This window comes from Schistocerca piceifrons, chromosome 1 (assembly GCF_021461385.2).
Source record: "Schistocerca piceifrons isolate TAMUIC-IGC-003096 chromosome 1, iqSchPice1.1, whole genome shotgun sequence".
NCBI lineage: Eukaryota > Metazoa > Arthropoda > Insecta > Orthoptera > Acrididae > Schistocerca > Schistocerca piceifrons.
The window spans coordinates 366,772,484-366,799,129 of record NC_060138.1 but is presented as its reverse complement, the minus strand read 5'-3'; the positions used below and the strand labels follow the sequence as shown (position 1 = coordinate 366,799,129).

General features: G+C 39.5%; 1 protein-coding gene across 1 annotated transcript in view; it reads left to right on the top strand.

Annotated features, from left to right (window-relative positions):
* LOC124786410 (eukaryotic initiation factor 4A-III) overlaps positions 1 to 21,509 on the top strand; it is a 60,513-nt gene extending 39,004 nt beyond the window's left edge. The window contains exons 4-10 of the mRNA XM_047254261.1: positions 9,438 to 9,571; positions 9,695 to 9,783; positions 17,684 to 17,822; positions 19,844 to 19,959; positions 20,071 to 20,178; positions 20,333 to 20,460; positions 20,698 to 21,509. Coding sequence (XP_047110217.1) covers positions 9,438 to 9,571; positions 9,695 to 9,783; positions 17,684 to 17,822; positions 19,844 to 19,959; positions 20,071 to 20,178; positions 20,333 to 20,460; positions 20,698 to 20,714 — 731 coding nt within the window. The 3' untranslated portion in view covers positions 20,715 to 21,509. The remainder of the gene's footprint in view (positions 1 to 9,437; positions 9,572 to 9,694; positions 9,784 to 17,683; positions 17,823 to 19,843; positions 19,960 to 20,070; positions 20,179 to 20,332; positions 20,461 to 20,697) is intronic.
* The last annotated feature ends 5,137 nt before the right edge of the window (positions 21,510 to 26,646 follow it).

Here is a 26,646-nt window from a genome sequence, read left to right as displayed (position 1 = left end):
ATTGTTACGACCTAATCATGTTACTACTGAGGTTGTAAGCTCCGGTAGGTTTGATTTCAGGGTTTACTCCCTTAGGTTAGTTGCCTTCCCAGGCTATGGAGACCAACTTCACCTTGTGGTTCTTCCGTCATCCTTGCCATTGAGATTGTATCAACCATCTTCATCTGTCTTCGAAGCCGTTGACCAGTTTTTACCTGTACCCTAAGCAGGGGCCCTTACAGAGTGCTATCAGCCAGGCAAGCTGAACCACAGTTTCTTTAACGAGGTGTTACTCCTCCCACTCCTTCCTCATCACTTGTAAGATGAGGCCCCGGGCTTGCGACTGGTATAGCGGTGTGTTCTGTTGTAAATAGGATCTTGTGAAAGTAACCAAGTGATGCTGAAAGAGATGAAGACTCAATGTCATGTATAAGGCATTCTGATATTATAACAAAGGAAATGTGATCAGTTGTACATTGTGTATAATCAACAAATGTATGAATGGTGGCCTGTGCGTTGTTCCAATAAAACCCCTGCATCCTGCTGGACAAATGCATAATTTTCTGCAAAATCACAAATTGCAATGCATTCATTGTCACCAAGTGTCTTTGAAGGAATGCAACAGAAACTTTTTTGTAATTTGTCTGCTAGATTATTCGAGAAGTCTTCCACAGATGATACACGTGGCTGGAGAGTTGTGCACAGCGTATATGTTATTTCATCAATTCCATTTTCCTCAAACAACTCTTGCAGGTGTGTCATGACAGCTGGACAGTTTTCACACATGGACAATTATCATTTTGGCTGTTCAGGATTACAATTGATCTGAGCAAGACATTGTTTGTATGTGCTAAGTTGACAGTCTATATCATTGTCAACTCTTTTGATCTGGAACCTACATGAACTTCAAATTTCTGTGAATCCTGTGAACACACACACTATGGGTACTGTTGCACCAGCCAAAACATAGTTATTGGGTCACAACTGGCAGAATTTTGATAATCCTATTTTCAGTCCTGAATGTTCAGCTTTGCACACGTGACGCAGTTCATGGGGGTTTCCCAGCAATAGTTGTTTTTGTTTATGAATCCTGGATCCATTTTCCGTGACAGAAACAAAATTCTTCTTCCCAGACAAGTAGCAGCTTCTATCATGCCTGTTGTAGAATTCTACAACACTATTCACAGTTTGTTCACTTGAGACATGTTTGTCTTGGATTGGGAGTTGCTAAGATACCACAGTCTTTGACTAATTGTTTTTCTTTTCTCACTAAATAGGTAGAAACTCCAAATTCATTTTCAATACTTCAAATGCTCAAACTTTTCAGAAGATGAGTCAGAATTTGGATCTTCTGCTGCTGCTGCTGAATTTCTTTTTCAGTTGCATTATCATTTCAGGTTCAACATTTGTTTCATAATGTGCAGTTTCTTCCACACTAAGTATGTATTTACTTTGGAATATCTCAGACTCCTGTTATAACTTTTTCTGTACATTTGTTTTGTCTTACAGTCTCTTCTTTTCCACTGGGGACTCGCTTATAGATAACAATCTATCATTTATTGCGTCTAAAACAATTTTTGGGGATACGGATGTGTCTGATTCATCTGAGGAGAGCTATGCAGGTTTATGGTTTCCACTTGTTTCAGTGTAAAAGGGTCAGCTACAGGCCCTTGACCCTGAAATTATGGCCATCTTCCCTGAGTGCTTTACAGCAATACATGATCTCAAACTCCATCTTCAAAATAGATTTGTATAATTTCAACACACAGCACCTTTTGCAGCAACTATCCGTATACATGTAGCGGCCACACTGTCATCCAGTATTTGATAGCTTGATATTGCCCTGCCTACATTGTTACCTTACTGAGCATTGTTATAACACTTCCTTTTTAACACTGATCATGTTTTTTAGTGCTTTGTATCATATTGTTGGAGTCTGAATATTATTTACTTTACATTAATGCAGCACATTGCTGTACAAGTTAATTTATAACTTCTAATCCCATTGTCATCCAAACTTGATTTTTTATTATGTTGTATAGTGTAACATGAAGAAGCAAATATATAGTTTTTCTGTCAATTTTGAAAGTTGGTGTTTTGAGATACCCAAGGCCAAAAGTCATGTGCAATAAACACGCCAAATTTTGTGAAAATTGGAAGACAGTCAGGTTGAGAATTATACTTTTCTATGCTAATTTGACATGGAATGACTCAATAGCAGGTTGGCACATTGTGGGGCGTTTTGTCTCCCCATCAGCCATTTCTGGAAGGCGTGATCTACAATTGACCATTGGGCTAGGTTGGAATCAGCAACCTGACAAGTTTCTTCTAAATGACAGTACCTCAGTACAGCCTTTTTTTACCCGCATAAGGCATAAGACAGCACATGACACCATCACTTTTAACTTGCTCTTCATGACTGGGGCTTTCAAGTGTTCCTATTGGTTTTTATGTGCGGTTTACAGTTTATACATCCAACAGTTCCTCACTGGTCCAAGAGGACAGCATTTTTCAAGGCTCTGTACCAAGAGTTACACTCTTCCTCATAGCCCTCAATGGCCTAGTGACATCGGTCATATCACTGGTCATACCCGAGATGTATGTCAACAACTTTTGCACTTGATGTAGCTCACAGTCCCTAACCAGACTGAACACCAGCTCCAAGATGCCATCTGCCGAGCTTCTGCTTTGGCTCTTTCTCGTGGGTACCAGTTGCCCTCCACAAAAACATGAGTCGTGCATTTCTATCGTCATACCACAGTCCATACCGCCCCTGAACTGTTCTTGGGTACTTGCTTGAATATTGTTGCACATTCCCGATTTTTGGGACTTCTCTGTGATAAAAAGCCGAAAAGCTGACAAGGCTGCCTGATATTCATCAACTAAGAACTGGCTGCATGCAAAAGCTTAAGGCTCTCTGCTTTCTGGTCCATACCTCTTGGGCTGCAGATCGTGCTGCTCCTCCCCATATTTGTCATGCCCTGGTCTCATCCCTGTTGGGCTTTGGCTACCAGATTTATGGCTCAGCAATACTTTCAGCTTTGATATTATTGCACCAGGTCTATCATCAAGCAGTAAAGCAATGTATACATGTGAAGGTTTTTCACACTCTCAGACTTTTTACATATAATACGTGTTGTGTAAACAGTGCCAGGGGTTAGCTCACTGGCAGTGTCAGAGAGTGGAGGAAGATCTCAGATAGTCGTGCTTTGCAAGTTTGGACTTTTCTTGTTGACAGTAATCTCCATCTCCTAAGAGCTGCTTGCTGTAGCTCTCTCACAAGAAAAACTATACCGGCATTGTCAGGTGAGCTAGAGTACTTGGAGAGTGCTGAGTGGCCATATTGCATCCCAGATTTGTATTATGTCCAAAATTTGTGTTGTATTTCACAATTTGTACACTACTACATCCTGGTATTTTGCCGTATTTGTGCATATGTTAAATAAAACTGGGTGAAGAAATTGCCTATTTTATATCCAAAATGAACAGTATGAACATTTAGCCCATTTCGAAAGTTCTAAACTTAAATAGTGCTATACAACAAATAATATATAAAAAATCATGGACACATTATGTAGATTAATTAATGAAAATATAAAAAAAATGTTACTCAAAAGACTTGCCCTCACGTTAATATGAAAATATGAATGAAAGACTAGTGCACTACCTACTGTGCCACATAAACTCTGCAACTAGCAGCGTACATGTGCTGATATTGTCAGGACAATTGAGACTACTGTCACAGTGGATATGCAATGTGGATGAACGTCAGTGATGTCAGCAAAAAAAAAAGAAGAAGAAGAAGAAGAAGAAGAAGTAGTGAAGAAAGCTGCCAGGAATTGGACTCAGGATGAAGTGTGGATTTAATTATGTTGTCTGAGGAAAGGCCAGCATTATGGAATGTACAGTTATAGGCTTACAGGAACAGCAAAGTTTGTTGGCTGAAATGGCTACAGTTTCTAACACCTCCACAGCAGAAATTTATCAGAATATCCACAATTCAATGAATCAGGCAAAGTAATTTTATAACATAGAATAATTAACAGGAAAATAATTGCAGGTATATTTTAAAGTAACCATTTTAGAACTTGGAAAACTTGAAATAATACTACTGTATCTATAATTTTATATGACGTTGTATTTATTAATAATAATATTATGATATTGGATGATGATGAACAGACCTACAGGAAGTTAAGAGTGGTTCCTTAAGTCAAACATTAAAATGAGTGTTTGTCTGGTAAAGCTTTACTTATCATACACTCCTGGAAATTGAAATAAGAACACCGTGAATTCATTGTCCCAGGAAGGGGAAACTTTGACACATTCCTGGGGTCAGATACATCACATGATCACACTGACAGAACCACAGGCACATAGACACAGGCAACAGAGCATGCACAATGTCGGCACTAGTACAGTGTATATCCACCTTTCGCAGCAATGCAGGCTGCTATTCTCCCATGGAGACGATCGTAGAGATGCTGGATGTAGTCCTGTGGAACGGCTTGCCATGCCATTTCCACCTGGCGCCTCAGTTGGACCAGCGTTCGTGCTGGATGTGCAGACCGCGTGAGACGACGCTTCATCCAGTCCCAAACATGCTCAATGGGGGACAGATCCGGAGATCTTGCTGGCCAGGGTAGTTGACTTACACCTTCTAGAGCACGTTGGGTGGCACGGGATACATGCGGACGTGCATTGTCCTGTTGGAACAGCAAGTTCCCTTGCCGGTCTAGGATTGTCCTGATTGTGGCGCTTACCTGCACGGCGCCAAACACGCATACGACCATCATTGGCATCAAGGCAGAAGCGACTCTCATCGCTGAAGACGACACGTCTCCATTCGTCCCTCCATTCATGCCTGTCGCGACACCACTGGAGGCGGGCTGCACGATGTTGGGGCGTGAGCGGAAGACGGCCTAACGGTGTGCGGGACCGTAGCCCAGCTTCATGGAGATGGTTGCGAATGGTCCTCGCCGATACCCCAGGAGCAACAGTGTCCCTAATTTGCTGGGAAGTGGCGGTACGGTCCCCTACGGCACTGCGTAGGATCCTACGGTCTTGGCGTGCATCCGTGCGTCGCTGCGGTCCGGTCTCAGGTCGACGGGCACGTGCACTTTCCGCCGACCACTGGCAACAACATCGATGTACTGTGGAGACCTCACGCCCCACGTGTTGAGCAATTCGGCGGTACGTCCACCCGGCCTCCCGCATGCCCACTATACGCCCTCGCTCAAAGTCCGTCAACTGCACATACGGTTCACGTCCACGCTGTCGCGGCATGCTACCAGTGTTAAAGACTGCGATGGAGCTCCGAATGCCACGGCAAACTGGCTGACACTGACGGCGGCGGTGCACAAATGCTGCGCAGCTAGCGCCATTCGACGGCCAACACCGCGGTTCCTGGTGTGTCCGCTGTGCCGTGCGTGTGATCATTGCTTGTACAGCCCTCTCGCAGTGTCCGGAGCAAGTATGGTGGGTCTGACACACCGGTGTCATTGTGTTCTTTTTTCCATTTCCAGGAGTGTATATCTCTCGACTTGGCTTTTGAATGTCTCTGAGTATCAGGATGAAATGGTGTCATGTTATTTCTACATAATTGTTACTTTGCCAATTGAAAGAGAATAAATGTAGCTGATGCTAGAAATAGAAATGTCTCAAGAAGTCTGTATTTAACACTAATGGATTTACACATAATAGTATCTAGATACACAATTTGGGGTCCACTTATAAAGAGTATTTCTTCCATCACTGTCACACTCATAAAATTTCAGTATTGTTGTTGATTTTTCATCACAAGCTCTACATTCAGATTCTTGCATACTCCAAAATCATTCTGCCACATAATACGCTTTCTTATCCAACGCCAACATGGTTGTTTTTTCCTTGCACTGAAAGTATTAAAAGTACATCTGCAACCCAGTGCCCTTCCATTGCAATCCCTACCTTTACACACAAAACTAAGACAGAAAAATCTTTTGGAGAGTGATCTCTCAGCTCTCACAGACATACTCACCCTGCTGTGTGTCAATGTTTCATACATCTACTATCTGTGTTCTCAGACACTTATAGAAAGTACTCAAAAGGAAACAAAAGTGAAAATTTGCCCCAAGTCCAAACAATTATGCAGATACTATCTAAGAGCGCCAAACTTTTGAGAGCACAAAACCTCTCACATATATCTCAGCCCTAACACTGACCACTTGCTCCTTGTGGACTAGTCTCATGAAGTATCTCCTCGATGTAGCAAGGATCTTCCCTTGTCAGTTTGGACGTGCCAAGGCTTACTCTCTTATGCAATCACTGTGCAACAATTCCCTAATCACCCAACTTATTAAATTCTTTTTGTATTCAGGGATCACTAATACCTTGACCATCCTAGGGTTGTATTATAAGTTGGAATGTGCATTGAGACTCTCTGCTGGGAGCTTCATCTAACCTCTTGGAAGGCCTACCTGTTCGTCCCTCCATATTTTCCTGTGTACCCCCCTCTGTTAGTATCCAGACCACAAATTTGGGCAAGTGTATTTCAGTGACCTAAACTTTGTTGTTCTCATGAGCTTCCCACATCTGTTCCTCCCAGTTCTTCAGAAGCCTCAGGGTTGTGCTGATGGCTCCAAAACCATGGATTGGGTATTGGATAGGATATGCTTTTACTTCTCATGCCCGTCAGGAACATGCGGTTTTTTTTTTTACAATGGAGCTGATGGCCATTAATAGTGCCCTGTGTTTTATTAATCAGACCTCAATCACATTTTAATTTGTAATGACTACACGATCAGTCTCCAGGCCATTAATAGATATTACAAGAGTAACACTACAATACCAGCTATTCGTGACCTTCTCTCTGACCTTAGTCATACTGCTTGTCCAATTGTCTTTCTCTGGATTGCAAGTCACGTGGGTATCCCCGATCATTTGGCTAAAGGAGCAATTACTTGCCCAACATTTGCAGGTGCAAATCACTTGGATTCGGAACAGCAACTAGTGAGCTACTGCCCCCTCTAATAAATTCCACAATATTGAGCAGACTAATGCTGTGCATTGCTCCTACATCTGTTAATCCCAAAAGAATCCACTGTCCTATATCACCTCTACATCTCAGATAACACAGAATTTTATTTTATGTAATGAGCTCCCTTATTGTGGTTGCGGAGCCTTTACAGACAGCAGCCCCTTCCTTCTGGCTATTCCTGATAAACATGCTCTTCTGGATTCTTTGCCTTTAGTACCAGCGTATGAATCACAAATAGTTGAAATGGTTGTCCATATACTACGTGAAAGTTATTTTTATTCTCAGGAACATTTTAATCTCGATCAGCTGCCTTGGTCATCCCTCTTTTGGTCTGTTTTGATTGCTCTTAGACAAGATTAGCCCCCTTCTTTCTGACACAACTTGTTTTCCATTGTAGGGGTAGCACTCTTCTGAATAGTGGGTGCTTTTCCCCCTCTTCAACAATGTACTTGCATGTGGGGCAGTTATTGGAGGAATGTCACAGGGGACACTTACTGGCCCCACACACCTTCTAAAATGATTATTTCTGTAAATCACTGCTGTCACCTGCATCGGGACATCGCGTGGTATCAGCGGCAATGAATGAAAATGTGTACCGGACCAGGGTTTGAACCTGGGATCTCCTCCAGAATGAGATTTCCACTCTGCAGCAGAGTGTGCGCCGATATACGCAGGAGAGCTTCTGTAAAGTTTGGAAGGTGGAAGGCGAGGTACTGGCAGAAGTAAAGCTGTGAGGACAGGGCGTCAGTCGTGCTTGGGTAGCTCAGTTGGTAGAGCACTTGCCCGCGAAAGACAAAGGTCCCGAGTTCGAGTCTCGGTCCGGCACACAGTTTTAATCTGCGACGAAGTTTCATATCTGAGATCTCCTGCTTACTAGGCAGGTGCATTAACCACTGATCATTTCTCCCACATTATTTTATTGTATACTTATAGGGATATGGTGTCTGTTCTTCCGGACATGTCCGAAAGAATAGACACCATTGATGACCTGCAGCCATCTAGAACGAAATTAGAACCTTCAGCTGCTAACAGGCGTTGATATATCAACGGGGACAGGTGAAAATGTGTGCCCCGACCAGGACTCGAACCCGGGATCTACTGCTTATGTGGCAGACACACTATCCATCTAAGCCACCGAGGGCACTAATTTCATTCTAGACGGCTGCAGGTCATCAATGGTGTCTGTTCTTTCGGACATGTCCAAAAGAACAGACACCATATCCCTATAAGTATGTAGTTCTGGCAATACCGGCCATGACCTTCTTCTTCTGTGTGGATGCACACACATTCCCCGAACTCTTACGGGACTTGGTAAGAATGTCTTCCACGACTAATGAGTGTGTTGGGGTGGGACACTACAAATGTAGTGTGTAGACATACAAGGTGAGAATGTGGGTCTCGCAGGAGGTGTGAGTTGTGTTATCCTCCGTGCCCTTGGTGGCTCAGATGGATAGAGCGTCTGCCATGTAAGCAGGAGATCCCAAGTTGAAGTCCCGGTCGGGGCACACATTTTTACCTGTCCCCGTTGACGTATATCAACGCCCGTTAGCAGCTGAAGGTATTAATATAATTCTAATTTATTTTATTGTTGTCAGTTCAACTGATGTCCGTTACACGGTTAGCCTTCACACTATTACTATTGCTGATCTCCTGACAAAAAGACAATCCTTACTGTGGTCTTTGTCCTTATTCAGGTTGGTGAGGGGTAGGATGTAGATGAGGTTTTTCTCACCACAGATGAGTAATGGGAGACCACTTGTCTGCTCTGACATATGTACCAGCCTAACTTATATGTTTTTACTTCTCCTTAAATTAATGAGTCATTCCTCTAGTCTGTACCCTGACCTATTTGTTTGTTTTTTCCTGTTCTTAATGGCAATTATCAAAACTAAATCACTCTGTTAATTGCTTAGCAGACCTCACTTTTGGTATGGTTCTCACACTAAATGTCCATATCTCACACTTAGTAAACAAACTAGTAATATGCTGATTGTAAGGTTGACCCATCAGAATCTTCGTTCAGAAAACTGTTTTCCATAAGTACTCAGGCCATTACTATTACTACCAGTACCACTGTTATTATTGTTATTGTTATTTTTATTTTTACAAAAAGGGCACTGCCCATTATAGAGAAACTGGCTGTTATTTTTGGGAATATGAAAAATCCAACAAGTCGAGCAACATACCAATTCATCTTGGAAATGATGATGACTTCACTAGGACATTAAAACTTATATTGAACCACACTGAAATTCATTCTTCTCTCGTAAAATTCACAGGTGGGACAGGATAGTGGAGAAATGATTGTGGTACATGAAGTATCCTCTGCCTGCACTATAAGGTTGCTCGTGTAGTATGCAGGTGTAACTTTTTGTTAAATGGTAAGTCTAATAATGTTTTTGAATGATTATTTCTGAACAAAAGATTTCCTATGTTACAGATATGATACGACGAAGAGTTCTGCGAACCCGATCAATAAAAATGCTGGTTTTAGATGAAGCTGATGAAATGTTAAACAAAGGTTTCAAAGAACAGATATATGATGTATATCGATACCTTCCACCAGCTACTCAGGTATTTGACCATTCTGAAGGAATGTTTTTTTGTAATAGTTTTGTAAATTGTGTTGGAATGGGTTCTGATGTTTCTAAAGCTAGTTCAAAAATGTTGCTTGCTACTAAATGTTTTATTTTTCAGGTGGTGCTTATTTCTGCGACACTTCCTCATGAAATTTTGGAAATGACAAGTAAATTCATGACAGATCCAATAAGGATTTTAGTAAAACGGTAAGAATAAAGTCGCACTTAAAGTAAATCAAACGCTTTTATCTGAATGTTTTCTAAGATGCATACACATGCAATTTTAAGCCTGGTTTACACCAGAGCAAATGGAAGTGAACACAAGTGAGCAAACATTCGTACCGAGCGAGGTGGCGCAGTGGTTAGCACACTGGACTTGCATTCGGGAGGATGACAGTTCAATCCTGCATCTGGCCATCCTGGTTTAGGTTTTCTGTGATTCCCCTAAATCGCTCCAGGCAAATGCCGGGATGGTTCCTTTGAAAGGGCACGGCCGACTTTCTTCCCCATCCTCCCCTAATCCGATGAGGCCGATGACCTCCCTGTTTGGTCTCTTCCCCCAAACAACCCAAACTCCCCCCCCCCCCCCCCCCCATACAGCCATACAGCGAACATTCACAGACAATTCACAAATGCTCACTACCATTCAGTGAACAAGTGTTTACACTAGAGGAAACAGAAGAGAACATGAGATAATAAGCAAACCCTAAGAAAGCTGCATTGCTGTGTTTTGGCACCAATAATCAGCATAAATTTTGAGGAAAAAAATTAGTGCACCCTTTTCAAGGTTTCCAGTACACTCGAAATTTAATGTTGCAACAGTGCATAGGAGTACACAAAATGATTATATTTACAGATCAATAGCACAAGCAGTTCCAAGGTTCCAGGTATTGACCCATGCTGCAACACCCATGTTGGCATGTGTTGTAGTCTCCACGGGCGGCAAAACAGGTGCTGATTGTGGCATCCAGTTGATAGTACATATATATACTCTATTGGGATATGTTATGCCACACCTGCTTGACCTGTTCACATAGTTCTGTAAGAGTTGTTGATTGATGAGTCGCACAAGTCACTTCCTGTCCCTTCGTATCCCACATGTGCTCGAGGGGAGACAAATCTGGAATTTGTGCTGGCCAGGGAAGTTGCTCCATGTCTTGCAGGACACTTTTAGTTTTCATGGGCAGAGTGTGAGCGAATGCTATCATGTTGGAACAACACATCACCTTGTTGCCAGAACAACAAAAGAATGGGTCGAACACCATTCCGCATGTACCAAGTGCTGGTTAGCATCCCCTCCAGAAGCACCAGAGATGTAAGAGAATTGTAGGGTATTGCACTCCAAATGGCTCTGAGCAGGATGGGACTTAACATCTGAGGTCATCAGTCCCTTAGAACTTACAACTACTTAAACCTAACTAACCTAAGGACATCACACACATCCATGCCCGAGGCAGGATTCGAACCTGCGACCGTAACGGTCACGCGGTTCCAGACTGTAGCACCTAGAACCGCTCGGCCACTATTGCACTCCAGACCATAAGACCTGAGATGGGGCCAGTGTTTCTTGGATGTATGAACTCTATTAGACAGCACTCACGAGGTCTACATTGTGCAGATGACCATAACTTCCATGTAGGCTGACTCTGCTTTCATCACTGAAGAGCACTGTGCGCCATTTCATCTTCCAGGTGATCCTCTGTCAACACCAGTTGATTAATACATGTCAATGTTGTGGAAGACAGGCTAGAGTTTCACATGCCCGTAGTCCCACTGCTAATAACTGCTTTGCAACAGTTCGCATTGAAAGACATTACAGGCGAACTGCACAAGAAGCTTGCTGGAGGATTATCGAGAGAAAAGATAACACATTGCTGAAAGAAAATGGAATTGACTAAGGCTGAAATAGAATGTATGGAACTGTCCAAGAAGAAGAATGAAACAAGAAAGTTCTTTATAAAAGTGAACAATGCTAGAAGACGATATGCTCCAACAACCAGCTTGATTAGAGATGAAAGAGGAAACATAATAACTGAGAGTTAACAGACCCTGGAAAGATGGCAATGATACCTTTATGACCTGCTGAATCGAGAGGTAAAGCAAGCGGAGGATATCTATAATGATTGTGAGCAAGGATTGGATGATGAACAGCCACTGGATGGCCTAGGGTTAGAGGACGTTAAAAAAGCTTTAAGGAAGCTGAAGAATAACAAGGCTCCCGGCGGATAGCATTCCTGCAGAATTGCTAAATTGTGGAGGAGCAACGTCAGAGCAGTTTCTGTCACTCTCATATGGGTACAGGAAAGGATACTAGATGAATGGAGTGAAGGAATATTATGTCCCATATATAAAAAGGGCAACCAAGTGTAGAAACCACCGCGGGATCACCCTCCTGAACTTGGGGAACAAGGTGTTTTTTTATGTTATTTTTGATCGGCTACTCTCATAGGTGGTTAAAGAAATTGGAATATATCAAAGCAGATTTCAATGAGGAAGGTCAACAATAGACCAGATTTTCAACCTGTGCCAAATTTTGGAGAAAACTGTTGAATATAGAATTGGAATACATCATCTCTTTATTGACTTTTAAGGTTGCATACTGCAGCATCAATAGAAACCAGTTGTTTCATGGTCTACAGGAGATGGGGATACATGGAAAGCTCCTGAGAATGGTTAAAATGATACTGTCTGATGTAAGAAGCTGCATTCGAGTTCGAAGAAGTTACTCAGACCCCCTGGAAATAAAAAATTGGCTGCATCAAGGAGATGCATTAGCATGGTTATTATTTAATGTAGCACTCGAGATAGTGATTAGGGAAGCAGGCCTACAGACAAAGGACACCATCTTCTACAAGTCGGTGCAGGTTTTAGCATATGCATATGACGTAGACATCATAGCATGGACAGCACCAGCACTGAAAGAAGCTTTTACAGCCCTAAGTCAAGCAAGTAAGAAGATGGGTCTTATGATAAACTAAGATAAAACTAAATACATGGCCTGTGGGAAAGCACATCAACCCAGTATGCAATCATCTTTCAATGTGAATGGATACATATTTGAAAGAGTTGATAGCTTCAAGTGTCTTGGTTCCACTGTCGCTGGCTTTAATGACATCTCATCTGAAATTAAGATTAGGCTGATATCAGCAAATAAGGCATATTTCACCTTGAGTAATTTATTCCGGTCAAGGCTCCTCAGCTGCCCAACAAAATTCACTATGTATAAAACCCTTGTTAGACCAGTTCTGCTTTGGAAACATTGTCCTTGACAGAAACCGATGCAATGCTGCTTGACAGATTTAAGAGGAAAGTTTTGAGCAGAATAATTGGCCCTGTGTATGACAGAAAACAATTGAAGAAAAGGTACAATGCTGAATTGTATACCATATATGCCAATGCTCCTGCAACAAAATACATAGGATCAGGAAGGATAAGATGGTCAGGTCATGTGGCTAGGATGGAAAGGCGTCTAAGGTGATGAAGAAGATTCTCTTTGGTAATCCAGGAGGACATAGAAGCTGAGGTCGACCTCGAGCAAGATGGTGGGATGGAGTGGAAGAAAACCTTTGGAAGTTCGGATGGAGAAAATGGAGGAGGGTAGCATGTGATCGTGAGGGTTGGCAGAAGCTAGTTGGGAAGGCCAGGGTTCATCCTGGACTGTAGTGCCACAGAACAAGACTGTCCAGTGGTATCTGCATGATCTGCCTCTGGTGCATTTATGATGATCTTGGCAGAAGTCCATGCTGTGTGGAGGTCCAGAACCTTGTTTATGAGTGAGAATCTTCATGTGATCACTGATACTGTCATCTTTTCACAGCTGCCGCAGTACATCCAACTTGTGTGGCAATTCTCCAAAAGGATCAGCCCACCAGTCAGAAGGCCACAATTCGGCACCTTTTGAATTCGCTCAGTTGGCTGTAGGAAGCACAAGTGCATCTCCATGGTGTGGTTGCCTGCTTGCTTTACATGTTTGCACCACACTGAGCTTTTTGATTGTGGGCATTCCGTATTTACGGGTAGACATTGACAGTGCTCTGGTAGCTATACCATAATGCTGTTTGTTGGTGGACAGTGTTTAAATCATTATCAGGACATCTACTATTTCCCACATGGCATATGCTGTCATTGGATCAAAATCTAAGTCGTCTCCCGGGTGTACTAATTTTTTTCCAGCAGTGTAGTTAGGTCTGCAGTACAAAATTTTTATATTCAGAGAGGATTATTTTGCATAGCAAGCACTTTTTCTTTCTTTCTTTCCTCTTTTTTTTATGAAGTAAGGAAAGTGGTGCAGAAAAATAAGTAGTTAATGTCTAAGCTGTACAGAAGTGTGAAATGCCTGGAAGTAGTGCACTTAGCACTGAACTACAGGTCCAGCTTTCCTCAGCATTATTCCTAAACTTAGCGAATACATCAGCTGACACTTTTTGCTGGCTTCTCATTACAGTTAAAGAGGAATTTGTGAAGTAGAACAGTAATCACTGATGACCATCATAACGTGAAGAAATGTTGGCATCAACACAGTAATTATTTGCAGCTGGAGAGATTTAAGTTAGTGGTCGTTTTGCATTTCACTAGGTGCTATTTCTCAGATAGTTTTCAATGTCTGCATTGAAGTAAGCAAAATGTTTGAAGGGCTTTATTAAAGTACATATAAGGAATATAATGTCAATAAAATGTGATCAGTGAAATACACATGACCTGCCACATAGGTTAGTTGGTAAAATTTACTTTATCATCATCAAAGATCCCTAACATAACAGTGATGCATCAACCATGCAATTGTGGCTACTGTGGACATAAACACCAGAATGATGAGGTCTTTTGTACACTTTTATTATAATAAGTGTAGGACATACATTTTCTAACCTACAAAGACATTTAAGGTGGGTTTCTTTCGTAACAAAAGAAAATACAAAGCTTGAGCGTATTTATTCCATTCCCAACTGGCACAAGCATCAGACCACTCTATCACTCGTGCATCTTGTGTCAGCAACAGAAATAGACAAGATATCAAGTGAAAACTTTCTTTACTGGTAACACCGAAGTGTAGAGTTTCAGAACCTTTTTGATTGTGTGCTAAAAGACTAGCTGCCAGCAGAAAACTATTAAATGTGAACCGATCACAGCTGAATGCAGTGTGCTCGCACTTGTGTATCATTTACACAGATAGAATTCTCATTCGCTGTTGCTTGTTTGCTTTACATTGAATTCACCCAAAATGAACTACAGTAACCAAATATAATGCTGAAAGCAATGCTGATTTTGTTTTGTGAAGTTTCGTGCAATAAATTATTGGAATGGTGACATAGTGGCAGCACACCTTTTCTGGAACTGATAATAATAGAGCGTCATGATGATTGCCAGTTATGCCAGATACCAGTAGTACTAGCAGTTCATTTATGCGTTGGTAAAATTGTCCTAAATATTTTCCCATTAAGCAGAAATGAATGGATCACAATTATAATTAGTTTTAACAACAACATTATGAAAAGAATAGAATGCTACTCATCTTATATTGTGAATTGTGGTTTACTAGTCTCATAACGTACATAATCTAAATCATTTGATTTAGGTACAGGAGACACGTCAAAATTTTGGTAAAGTTTTACCATATACATACAACACCTGATTTTAACAAATGGTACCATAACAATAATACAATATAAAAATACACATACAATAAAAAAACTAACAATTAATTACAACAACTGATTTTAACAAATGGTATCATAATAATAATACAATTTTGTTACACATACCATAAAAGACCAACAATTAATTACCCCTTGCTCAAATTATCATGTCATCCTTTATGAATTCTTCTACTGAATAGTAGCATTTATCCCACAGAATCTGCTGTAGCCTTATTTTTAGACTCTCTGGCTTCATATTAAATATAGTTTTGCCCATTAGCTTGTTATGTATTGTCATCCCCATATACTGTGGAGTTCGTGCATGTAATTTCAAATTGTGTGTGGGTAACATAAAATTATTTTTATTTCTTGTGTTGTACGTGTGGTTAAAATGATTTTCCTCAAATAATTTTTGTCTGCTGTGTACAAAGAGTATAATTTCATAAATGTATATGGAGGGAACTGTTAGGATTTGCAGGTTCCGAAATAATGGGCGACAAGATTCTGTTTGTTGTGCACTACACATGTATCTTATAATTTTCTTTTGCAGTTTCAGTATTCGAGATACACTACTTGAATTTCCCCAAAAAATGATACCGTACCTAATGACAGATTCAAAATAACTATGATATGCTATTTTTCGTGTACTCATGTCAGTAGAGTTTGCTAGTATTTGCATTGCAAATGCAAAGCTGTTTAGTTTATTTGATAGGAACTCAATACGTGTACTCCAGTTTAAGTTGTTGTCCTCATTTAGTCCTAGGAATTTGACTGTGTTAACTTCTTCCATAGGATGATTGTGATGATGTATTTTAAGATCCACACATTTCAAATGTTTGGTTTTGAAATGTACCATATTGGTTTTTGCGATGTTCAGTTTCAAGCCATTTAACTGGAACCAGTTTTCTGGAGTACCCATTGTGCTCACAATTGAGCTCTGAATTTTTTCTGCATCATCTTCAATTAAAACAGAAGTGTCATCCGCAAACATAACTGACGGGGAATTTATATTTATGGGCAAGTCATTTACATAGAATAGGAACAGGATTGGCCCCAAAATGGAGCCTTGAGGCACACCTTGTGATACTGTACTCAGTTTAGAATAATAATTCACTGCATTTGATGTGACACACTTTGCTTTCTGTTGTGCAAGTATGATGTGAGCCATTTCAGAGCTTTGTCCTTAATCCCATATTTGTTTAATTTGTATAGAGGAGATGTTGAGTCGCAGGCAGGCACAGGAAAAAGACTGCTATACATTTTAGCTTTCGACCAAAAGGTCTCCATCTGAAGTAGAAAATGCACACGCGTTCACACAAGCACAAGTAGCATGCACATGACATTGGCTCTGGCTGCTGTGGCATCCTTTAGTTCCCTTGCAAGTTGGGGGATGTATGTTTACTACAGCTAATTAAGTGATAATTGATGAATAAATCATAGTGTGCAAGTGTGAGAACATCAGTCTTTTTGCTATTCTCTAAGACGTACACTGTATATCTATAAATTAATGTCAAACAATAATATTATAGTAAATAGTTAGTGAGTGCAGACAAACTGCCTTCAGTTGTGTTCAGTTCACTTTTGCACTTGTTCTGCTGGTAGTCAATCTTTTAGAAATGTAAACTGTTGCAGTTAATCAGCATTATAACTGCACTGAATGTACAGGAGAAATAGTAAAAGTGTCCTTATAATGAAAAAATTGCAGACTTTATTATTGTTAGTCAAGTTCACAATGAAAGTATTATATTTACCTCTGATTTTTGCATATCGCACAACATCCTGGGCTGGCTGAATAAATGAAATCTTTAGACTATAAAATTGCTAGTTCCTAGATGAAAGGAGCACTCTTCAGAGATGCTTGTCATTGTAATACACTGTATGGAAATGATGCTAAAATTATATAACGGTAAAAAATAGGGAACTAGCTTGTATATCTATGACTATGATTGACAGAGAGAGTATTTTGGTATCAGAGTATACATTGTAAAGGGGAGGAAAAAATGCAATTTTCCTACGATACTTCATTCTAGACCCACAAATCTAATCACTCATCTGTGAAGCTCAGCAATGACATACCACAGAGGCAAATAGTTTGTTAAATTAGAGGGGTAACAGGTCACTTAAAGACCCAGAGGGGATCCCATTTGAGGAGGAAATGGGACTTCTTCTAACGTACAACCACCTCCCTACCTCTTTCCTGCCATGAAAGCTTGGACTTTTTATTTATTTTGACTGTGTCTATTAACTATTACCTTGTGAATTTTAATACTCACTAGCCTACCTTTCTCTTTGTGAATTAATAAGTTTCTGGATTGATATATATATATATATATATATATATATTGTTTAATTAATTATCAGAAGTATGACATACTTCCCATTAACACTTGTATACTGCCTTTCTTAAATACAAAGAGCTGCACTTTGATATTAAAATAATTTTGCAAGAATAAAAATGTATTTTTTGCCAACAGTGATGAGCTGACTCTGGAAGGAATAAAACAGTTCTTTGTAGCTGTAGAAAGAGAAGAATGGAAGTTTGATACTTTGTGTGACCTTTATGATACTTTAACTATAACACAAGCTGTTATATTTTGCAACACAAAAAGGAAGGTAATGAAATTTTTTAATATATTTATTCACTTTCATTGAATGTAATGTTGCAAATCTGAATACCAATGGTTCAGTAGTAAGATGCCACATAATTTTTCATTTTGTCTTTGTCATATAAGGTTCATTATTAATGATGTATGAGTAAAGGAAACAACTCACTGAATACCAATGGTTCAATAGTAAGATGCCACATAATTTTTCATTTTGTCTTTATCATATAAGGTTCATTATTAATGACATATGAGTAAAGGAAACAACTCACTGAATATTGGAAGTGTTGAGTTTGTTGACATATCAAAGGGCTCGCATAAAAGAATGAAACTTCGCCAACTGTTAGATGAATCCTTTTCAAGCTACAATAAGTGTCCCCCCCCCCCCCCCCTACACAAGCGATCAGACAGAGAGGGAGAGAGAGAGAGAGAGAGAGAAGGGAACCACTTGGTGATATAAGGGTCAGTCACATTCACACTGCACTCTCAAACTGTGGACATAGGAAACGTTGGTGGCTGCACTAGAGTTAATTATGTGCATCATAGAAAGAGCCCTGACCCTCATTGTGGACAGAAGATGTTGATCTAATACTGCTGTCTGATACATTGACCAAGATTCCCATTTTGGAAGTTAAGATGTGAACCACGCACTTGCAACTTTGAATACTTTCAGTTGTCGAAGGATTTCCTGTGTGTTTATTACAGGCTTAACAGAAGATACTGTTGACTTCACTATGTAGCCGCAGATCTTGAAATGCCTGTACGTGATCTTTGTGTTAAGAAGCATAGTTATAACTTTCCAGTTTACATGGTGCCCGTGCTCACTCTAAGCTGTGACCTCTAACTGATGCTGTGGCCAGAGTTTTTATAGTACCAAAATTATGATGGTAGGAGTATTTGAGTTACCTTTTCCATATCACTGAGCCAAGCGATGTAGGTAAAGTAGTTTCAGAGAATCTGCCACAGAAATCTTGAAATGTTAAAATTGGCTTTTATGGGTGATGCAATGGGGTAAACTTAAGTGGGTAAACGGTTCTCCCATTTCAAAAGTCGTGAAATGTCGATTGATGAAAAATCCCACTCAAGTTTTCCTACTCTATGAAAATATTGGAAAAAATCGTGTAATCATCCTGCAAGATTGACGAAGAAGAAGTTGAGCTGGCTGGAGTGAGCCTGTGGTTCAATTCAGTGTATTTTAATGTAAGGTTTGGGGATGAAAAAGATGACTGCCAAATAGGTGCCTCAACTGCTGACTGGTGAATAAAAACAACATCACAGGAAAGTGTGGTATACTTTGAAAGATGAGTTCTGAAATGATAGACTTTTTTCCTTTTTTCCATGGTCATCACAGGTGAGAAATCATAGTGTCATTATTACTACCCTCAAATGAAGCCAGTGGGAGACATGCAAGTTTGCCTTGCCCAAAAAAAGCTCATCAAGTGAAGTAAAGTGTCAAAACAATGCCAATCACTTTTTTCGTTGTGAAATGAGTCATCAGTTCAGTGTTTGTTCCACAGGATCAGACAGTTGACTAGGCTTTGTACCTGGACATATTATATATATATATATATATAATCACACAACAACTACCAGTGGAAGAGGCCTGATTTGTGGCAGTTGGACTACCTGTTTTACCACAATAATAATGCCCCGGCTCACACAGTGCAGTGTGTGCATGTGCGCGCCATTTTTTACTAAAAATGGAACATCCCTGTGCTTCAGTCACCCAAATTTACCCCTTAGAAAAAGAATGGAAGCACTAGCGGGCATTGCAGAAGAGGAATTAAAAAAGAAAAAAGGAAGTTTCTAACAGTGTAATGAAAGGTTAAACGTGTTTTACTGCTAGTGGAGAGCACTTTGAAGGAGGTTAAAGATTGTTGTTTAAAAACTAGATGATTAAATTTTAAAAAAGTAAATTCGGTTTCTTGTAATCGGGCATGTTTGTGGAATACCCTCATACTATACTTATTTTTGTTTTGTAATTTGGCTAATTAAGATTTATTTTCTTCTTTTTTTTTAATTTTCTAATAGGTAGACTGGTTAACAGAAAAAATGCGAGAGGCAAATTTTACTGTTAGCTCAATGCATGGAGACATGCCCCAAAAGGAGCGTGATGCTATTATGAAGGAATTCCGATCAGGGCAGAGGTAAGGGTCTTTGCATCTGCTTTTGTGTAGTAACAGAGCATGTATGTACATGTGTGTGAATGCCTAATTTTGATTGATTTAATTCAATGGAAAACATTTCCTTGTTTTCAGTCGTGTTCTTATTACAACAGATGTGTGGGCTAGAGGTATTGATGTTCAGCAAGTATCTCTTGTAATAAATTATGATTTGCCGAACAACAGAGAACTGTACATCCACAGGTAGGCAGTAAAATTGTTTATTTTTCCAGTTTTATCACTTCTCTACCTCTGTCTGAAATCATGTGTTTGTGTCAGTAATAGTTAGAGAACCTTTTATTTTTTCATGGCCTCAAAACCAACAAAAACTTTTTTCATCTGAACAACCTATTTGCAGGATTGGTCGTTCTGGCCGATTTGGGAGAAAAGGTGTTGCCATCAATTTTGTCAAAACTGATGATATAAGAATTTTGAGAGACATTGAACAATATTATTCAACTCAGATTGACGAAATGCCAATGAATGGTAAGTATCTAATATGTAGTTTGGAGAAGGTCCATTGTGGTTCTTATGGGTTCTTGTACAAAATGAACAGCATTATTTCATTAAGCTTCTGTATAATGCATCTAAGTTTGTGACTTTCTACTGTAGACTTTTTAACATTTGTTACACTAATGAAGGAATTGGTTTATTTGATATTGCTTATATGTAACTGAAATTAAGTTTTCTTTGTATGTAATGTACTCTTAATTTTTATTACAGTTGCTGATTTGATATGAACAGTCTGGAGCCTAAGATGCATTTCTGCATTGATGAGAACTGGTGACCACTTGTTTTATCTGGCAGAGGAAGATTTTTTTGTTTTGTATCAGATGTTTTAGTTCATATTCATTATTCTCAGTGTTATGCATTTATGTTATATCTTATCAGTTAAGTAAATAGTATTTCTTTATAATTTATTAGAGAGAGAGAGAGAGGATTATTGGTTTCTGCTTGGAACTGAGGTAGATAAATATTTTCACATTAACTGGTTGATTGATATACTTGATGTAAATACTTGTAATTTAAAAACTTCACCTTAGCTTTATACACCTAAAAATAAGCTGCAAATTACAGTTTGATGTCTTTCCTGTTCTTGTTGGTTTGCCTTCTGGTTGTCATGTAGTTATTTTACATTTATTTCTTACTGCAGTGGTGGGTGATTACCCAGAAAGTAGTGGTTTTTTTGTATAAAAAAAGAGAGCAAGAGAGAGAGAGGATTACACACTCTGACCAGGCAGCAGTTACAATGACTGGCTTTTACACCCTTCTGCCCCTAACATACGTTTAACAGTGCTTGTTGCACTCATGGTTTGTCACAGTACTGCAGATTTATGCTCCCCTTTTCCCTCTTTATGTATCTTGAAAGCATATTTGGATCTGGAGTACTTTAATTTTTAGTTATTTATGTCAAATTATTGTGAGAAAGATATCCGAATAACATTAACATTGTATCTTCTAAGTTTCTTTTTCATATTCTTGTACAAGACAATCCACAAGATTTTTAGAAATGTAAATATATGTCCTAAAAAGAGCATTTGTGTTTACTGAGTAACAGCAGTCATGATGTGATGGAGGTCAGTCAGTGGCAGTTCGCAGCAGAATGTGTTGTTATCATAATTTTTTGTATGTAAGTAAACAAAGTTTGGTCAATTTCATTTCATACAAAAAAAAGTTGCAAGCACATGTGAAACATTTGATTTTTCCAGTTTTAAATTGCTACTAGTAGGGGGGAGCAGCTAAATAGGTGTCTCATAAAATTTATGCACAAGGAACCATTTTTGCTCTCACTTGTTTGTTTAATATTTGTTATTCTCTTACTGTCCTACAAAGACAATCTACAATCACGAAATACACAAACACAAAAATAGACACCAAAGAGCATGTGAAGTAGAATTGATAGAATAATGCTATAGGCTGGCACATCGTTTCTACAAATTTTCCATATGCCTTTTTATATGCTTACCTATTTTAACACATATGTGACTGAAAATGATAACTGTTAGGTATCTTTTAGCCAGTTGAACAGGATTCATGCAACATTTAGTCCTATCAGCAATGGTGAAGGAGCAGATTTGCAATGGGTATTTTACTCTGAATCCTTCTTCAAACATATAAGAATCCCTCCTTGGTATAGTAGTTTGGCTCGTAACACAAATGATCCACATTCCATTAGTGGTATCCACATAGTACTTTTTGTGGGCTGGGATTCACTCTAGAGATCAGAAATGAGCTCTACATACTCACTTTAAATTTGCCAGCAGGTACTTCGATGTCATCTTCAAACTCACCACCTCTGTACACTCGGAGATTTGACTCCCGAGTCTCCGCTGCTACTCATTTAACTGAAAACTCTTCAAATAAGCCTGTAGTCAGGTACATGCAGACTACATCAGTGTAGAAAGGAGAAAGAGTGAAATAGTTTACAAGTATAACCGTGGACTTGCAGCATTGTGGCTACATATGCAATCCCTGGGCATTACAGTTATTATAATTCAGTACAATGAATGATCGGTTAGCAGTGAGTATTGTTTTGTATATACAGGGTGTCTGTTCTAATAGTCATCGGGCACATTTTCTCTGGTGTTTTAGCACATATTTACACTTTTGTTTTTGAAATGCATAGCTGGTGTCAGCCCAAACAAATACTGCTCATCATGTCTTTCATGCGATGCCTGATGTTGGCAGAGAGCATCTGTTTGTTTCTCATTACAAACAAAATTATTTTTAAAGCAGAAACTTGTGTGGCCATTCAAAAGAATGGCCCCAAATTAGGCTAATGCTTTTATTTGTTTTATCCATATGTATTAACAGGGATAGTAAAACACGAAGAATAACCAGTACCTCAGCAGCTGTAGTGTAACGCTTCTGGTCGGAAGTGTTATGTAGAATAATTTGCCTTTTCAGTAAATCAGTTCAAACCTGCTTAGATTTCAGTTACCAACTTATCAGCCACAGCCGAACTTTTGAAATATTTCCTTGTTAAACTTGTAGCTCAGTGTCATCAGGAAGAGACTAGATTTGAAAATGAACTGCATTCCCTTGTTTGTGTAAAATTGCTAATTTTTACAGTAATCATTCAAGGATGTTATATATCACTGAAATGCAAACCAAACGTGTTTATCTCAGACTTTCATGACCCATAATGCGAAATTATGGCACTAATTCTCTCAAATTATACGTGCATAGCATATGAACTGCCTTTAATTATTATTATTATTATTATTATTATAACTGAAATTGTATTTTCCACTGTGAGAGTAAGTACACAGTGAAATTAAATTTCAACTTGGAGCACATTTATTCCATTGTAGGACATAAGACAATATGCATTATTTGACTGACAGATGGACTAACTACACGATTACATTTCCATTAGAGTCATACAGATTTTTAACTACAATTGTATCAATTAGTATTTAATGGAAACCAGACACTGGCCATTGCTTCAGGCGTGGCACTGGGCAGATGCAACACCTCTGTCCACTTAAACGAAGATTTGACCATTGGCACATTGCATTGCTCTTGATCATGACATTTAAAAAAAAAAAAATTGTGTAATAAATAACTCCAATAAGAGAAAAAACTGTGGGTGTACACTCTTAAATTGGCAGGCTTAAACATGCCTTAATTGTAATTTCTTCAGCTTTTCTCCTGTATTCATAAGTTTCAAATAGTATATCTAAAAAGAAAGATGATGAAACTTACCAAACAAAAGCGCTGCCAGCGCTTTTGTTTGGTAAGTTCCATCATCTTTCTTTTTAGATATATTTTTCCCACGTGGAATGTTTCCCTCTATTATATTCATATCATTAATTTCAAATAGTATGATAGACAAAAATAATTAAAATCACATGTACAAAGACTCCAAATGGAAAAAAGAATGACGGGAAGGAAAAAATGAAAGCAGATTAAGTCAATACAGTGAAGGATGAGAAATGGAAAAAAATACATTTAAACTAATTAATTGAATTAATGATCAGTCATTTCACGTTACCTGACGGTATTTGAACCCACAACCATTTGCACGTTAGGAGGGCATCTTATCCACAGCACTAATCCACCCTTTGCATGATACTAATACCTTTAACACTCAAGAAGATCATGTGAAATTCCAAAAAATTTTTTCATTTATTTCTCACAAACAAGGGCCTTCTCTGATGAATGGCTGTAGAGTGTGATAGCTGGCACTGTAACCTACAGCATCGTATAGATAGTTCCAAAAAATCTCCTGGGAACCTCCGTGTAAGTCAAGATGAGGACCACCCCAGCACACTCAAGAGAATGAGTCAGCGACAAGGAAGCAATCGCAGACCCACCTTTCTTGGACTCGTCAAACTACAGAACAGCAGTGGGAAGGAAGAAAGTACAGCACAGAAGTGAAACTGTCTCCTTGATTTATAATGTATGCAGCCCTTAACATTAGACTTCCACTTGTTCTGTTTCTTATCTGTGGTTCGCTCAGTCTCATACTGTGATATGAGACCTTGAATGTATAAGCTCAAGCAGTGGCATTGATGCCATTTTGGTGGGTTGCAAGTCAAAGCTGTGCTGCTTGAATCTTTCTGTGCACCACAAAATGTATTTGCTGAAGCTTGGTGGTTCGGTGGGCAAGCATGTTCGGCAACTGACATCTGAAATAGATTAGACGAAAGCATAGTAGGAATTTACTTTTCTGTTTAAAGTTTAATATAAAGGAAATTGATGGTAAGGTGTATTTATTAAAATACAGCATTTGTTCAGCATTAGTAAAATTTATTGAAGTGCCACAATGGCTACGATTTGCTGGTGGCTGTATTGTTTGTTTAGTTCAGGGGTGCATGACTATATTGAGGCGGCAGTTTTTAGGCATGTCTGTCATGCTTCACTCTGCGAGGGGGGATCAGAAAGTTTCTTGCCTAACAAATAGAGGAGGACAGAAATTTCATAATACCAATTTATTTTTCAATATCATACCCATGTCGTCATCGTCCCCTCCCCCTCCCCCATAAACCAAGGACCTTGCCGTTGGTGGGGAGGCTTGCATGCCTCAACGATACAGATAGCCGTACCGTAGGTATCTGTTGAGAGGCCAGACAAACGTGTGGTTCCTGAAGAGGGGCAGCAACCTTTTCAGTAACTGCAGGGGCACCAGTCTGGATGATAGAGTGATCAGGCCATGTAACACTAACCAAAACGGCCTTGCTGTGCTGGTACTGCGAATGGCTGAAAGCAAGGGGAAACTACAGCCGTAATTTTTCCCAAGGGCATGCAGCTTTACTGTATGGTTAAATGATGATGATGGCGTCCTCTTGGGTAAAATATTCCGGAGGTAAAATAGTCCCCCATTCGGATCTCCAGGCGGGGACTACTCAGGACGACGTTGTTATCAGGAGAAAGAAAACTGGCATTCTACGGGTCGGAGTGTGGAATGTCAGATCCCTTAATCGAGCAGGTAGGTTAGAAAATTTAAAAAGGGAAAAGGATAGTTTAAAGGTAGATATAATGGGAATTAGTGAAGTTCTGTGGCAGGAGGAACAAGACTTCTGGTCAGGTAACTACAGGGTTAGAAACACAAAATCAAATAGGGGTAATGCAGGAGTAGGTTTAATAATGAATAGGAATGCAGGTATGCTACTACAAACAGCATTATTGTGGCCAAGATAGACCCAAAGCCCAAGCCTACTACAGTAGTACAAGTTTATATGCCAACTAGCTCTGCAGATGACGAAGAAATGTATGATGAGATAAATGAAATTATTAAGACAGTGAAGGGAGATGAAAATTTAATAGTCATGGGTGACTGGAATTTGATAGCAGGAAAAGGAAGAGAAGGAAACGTAGTAGGTGTATATGGAATGGGGGTAAGGAATGAAAGAGGAAGCTGCCTGGTAGAATTTTGCACAGAGCATAACTTAATCATAGCTAACACTTGGATCAAGAATCATAAAAGAAGGTTGTATACATGGAAGAGGCCTGGGAATACTGGAAGATCTCAGATAGATTATATAATGGTAATACAGAAATTTAGGAACAAGGTTTTAAATTGTAAGACAGTTCCAGTGGTAGATGTGGACTCTGATCACAATCTATTGGTTATGAACTGTAGAGTAAAACTAAAGAAACTGCTAAAAGGTGGGAATTTAAGGAGATGGGATCTGGATAATCTGACAGAACCAGAGGTTGTAGAGTGTTTCGGGGAGAGCATTAGGGAACGATTGACAAGAATGGGAGAAAGAAATACATTAGAAGAAGACTGGGTAGCTTTGAGAGATGAAATAGTGAAGGCAGCAGAGGATAAAGTAGGTAAAAAGACGAGGGCTAATAGAAATCTTTGGGTAACAGAAGAGATACTGAATTTAATTGATGAAAGGAGAAAATGAAGCAGGCAAAAAGGAATACAAACGTCTCAAAAATGAGACCGACAGGAAGTGCAAAATGGCTAAGCAGGGATGGCTAGAGGACAAATGTAAGGATGTATAGGCGTATATCACTAGGGGTAAGATAAATACTGCCTACAGGAAAATTAGAGAGACTTCTGGGGAAAAGAGAACCACTTGCCTGAATATCAAGAGCTCAGATGGAAACCCAGTTCTAAGCAAAGAAGGGAATGCAGAAAGGTGGAAGGAGTATATAGAGGGTCTATACAAGGGCGATGTTCTTGAGGACAATATTATGGAAATGGAAGAGGAT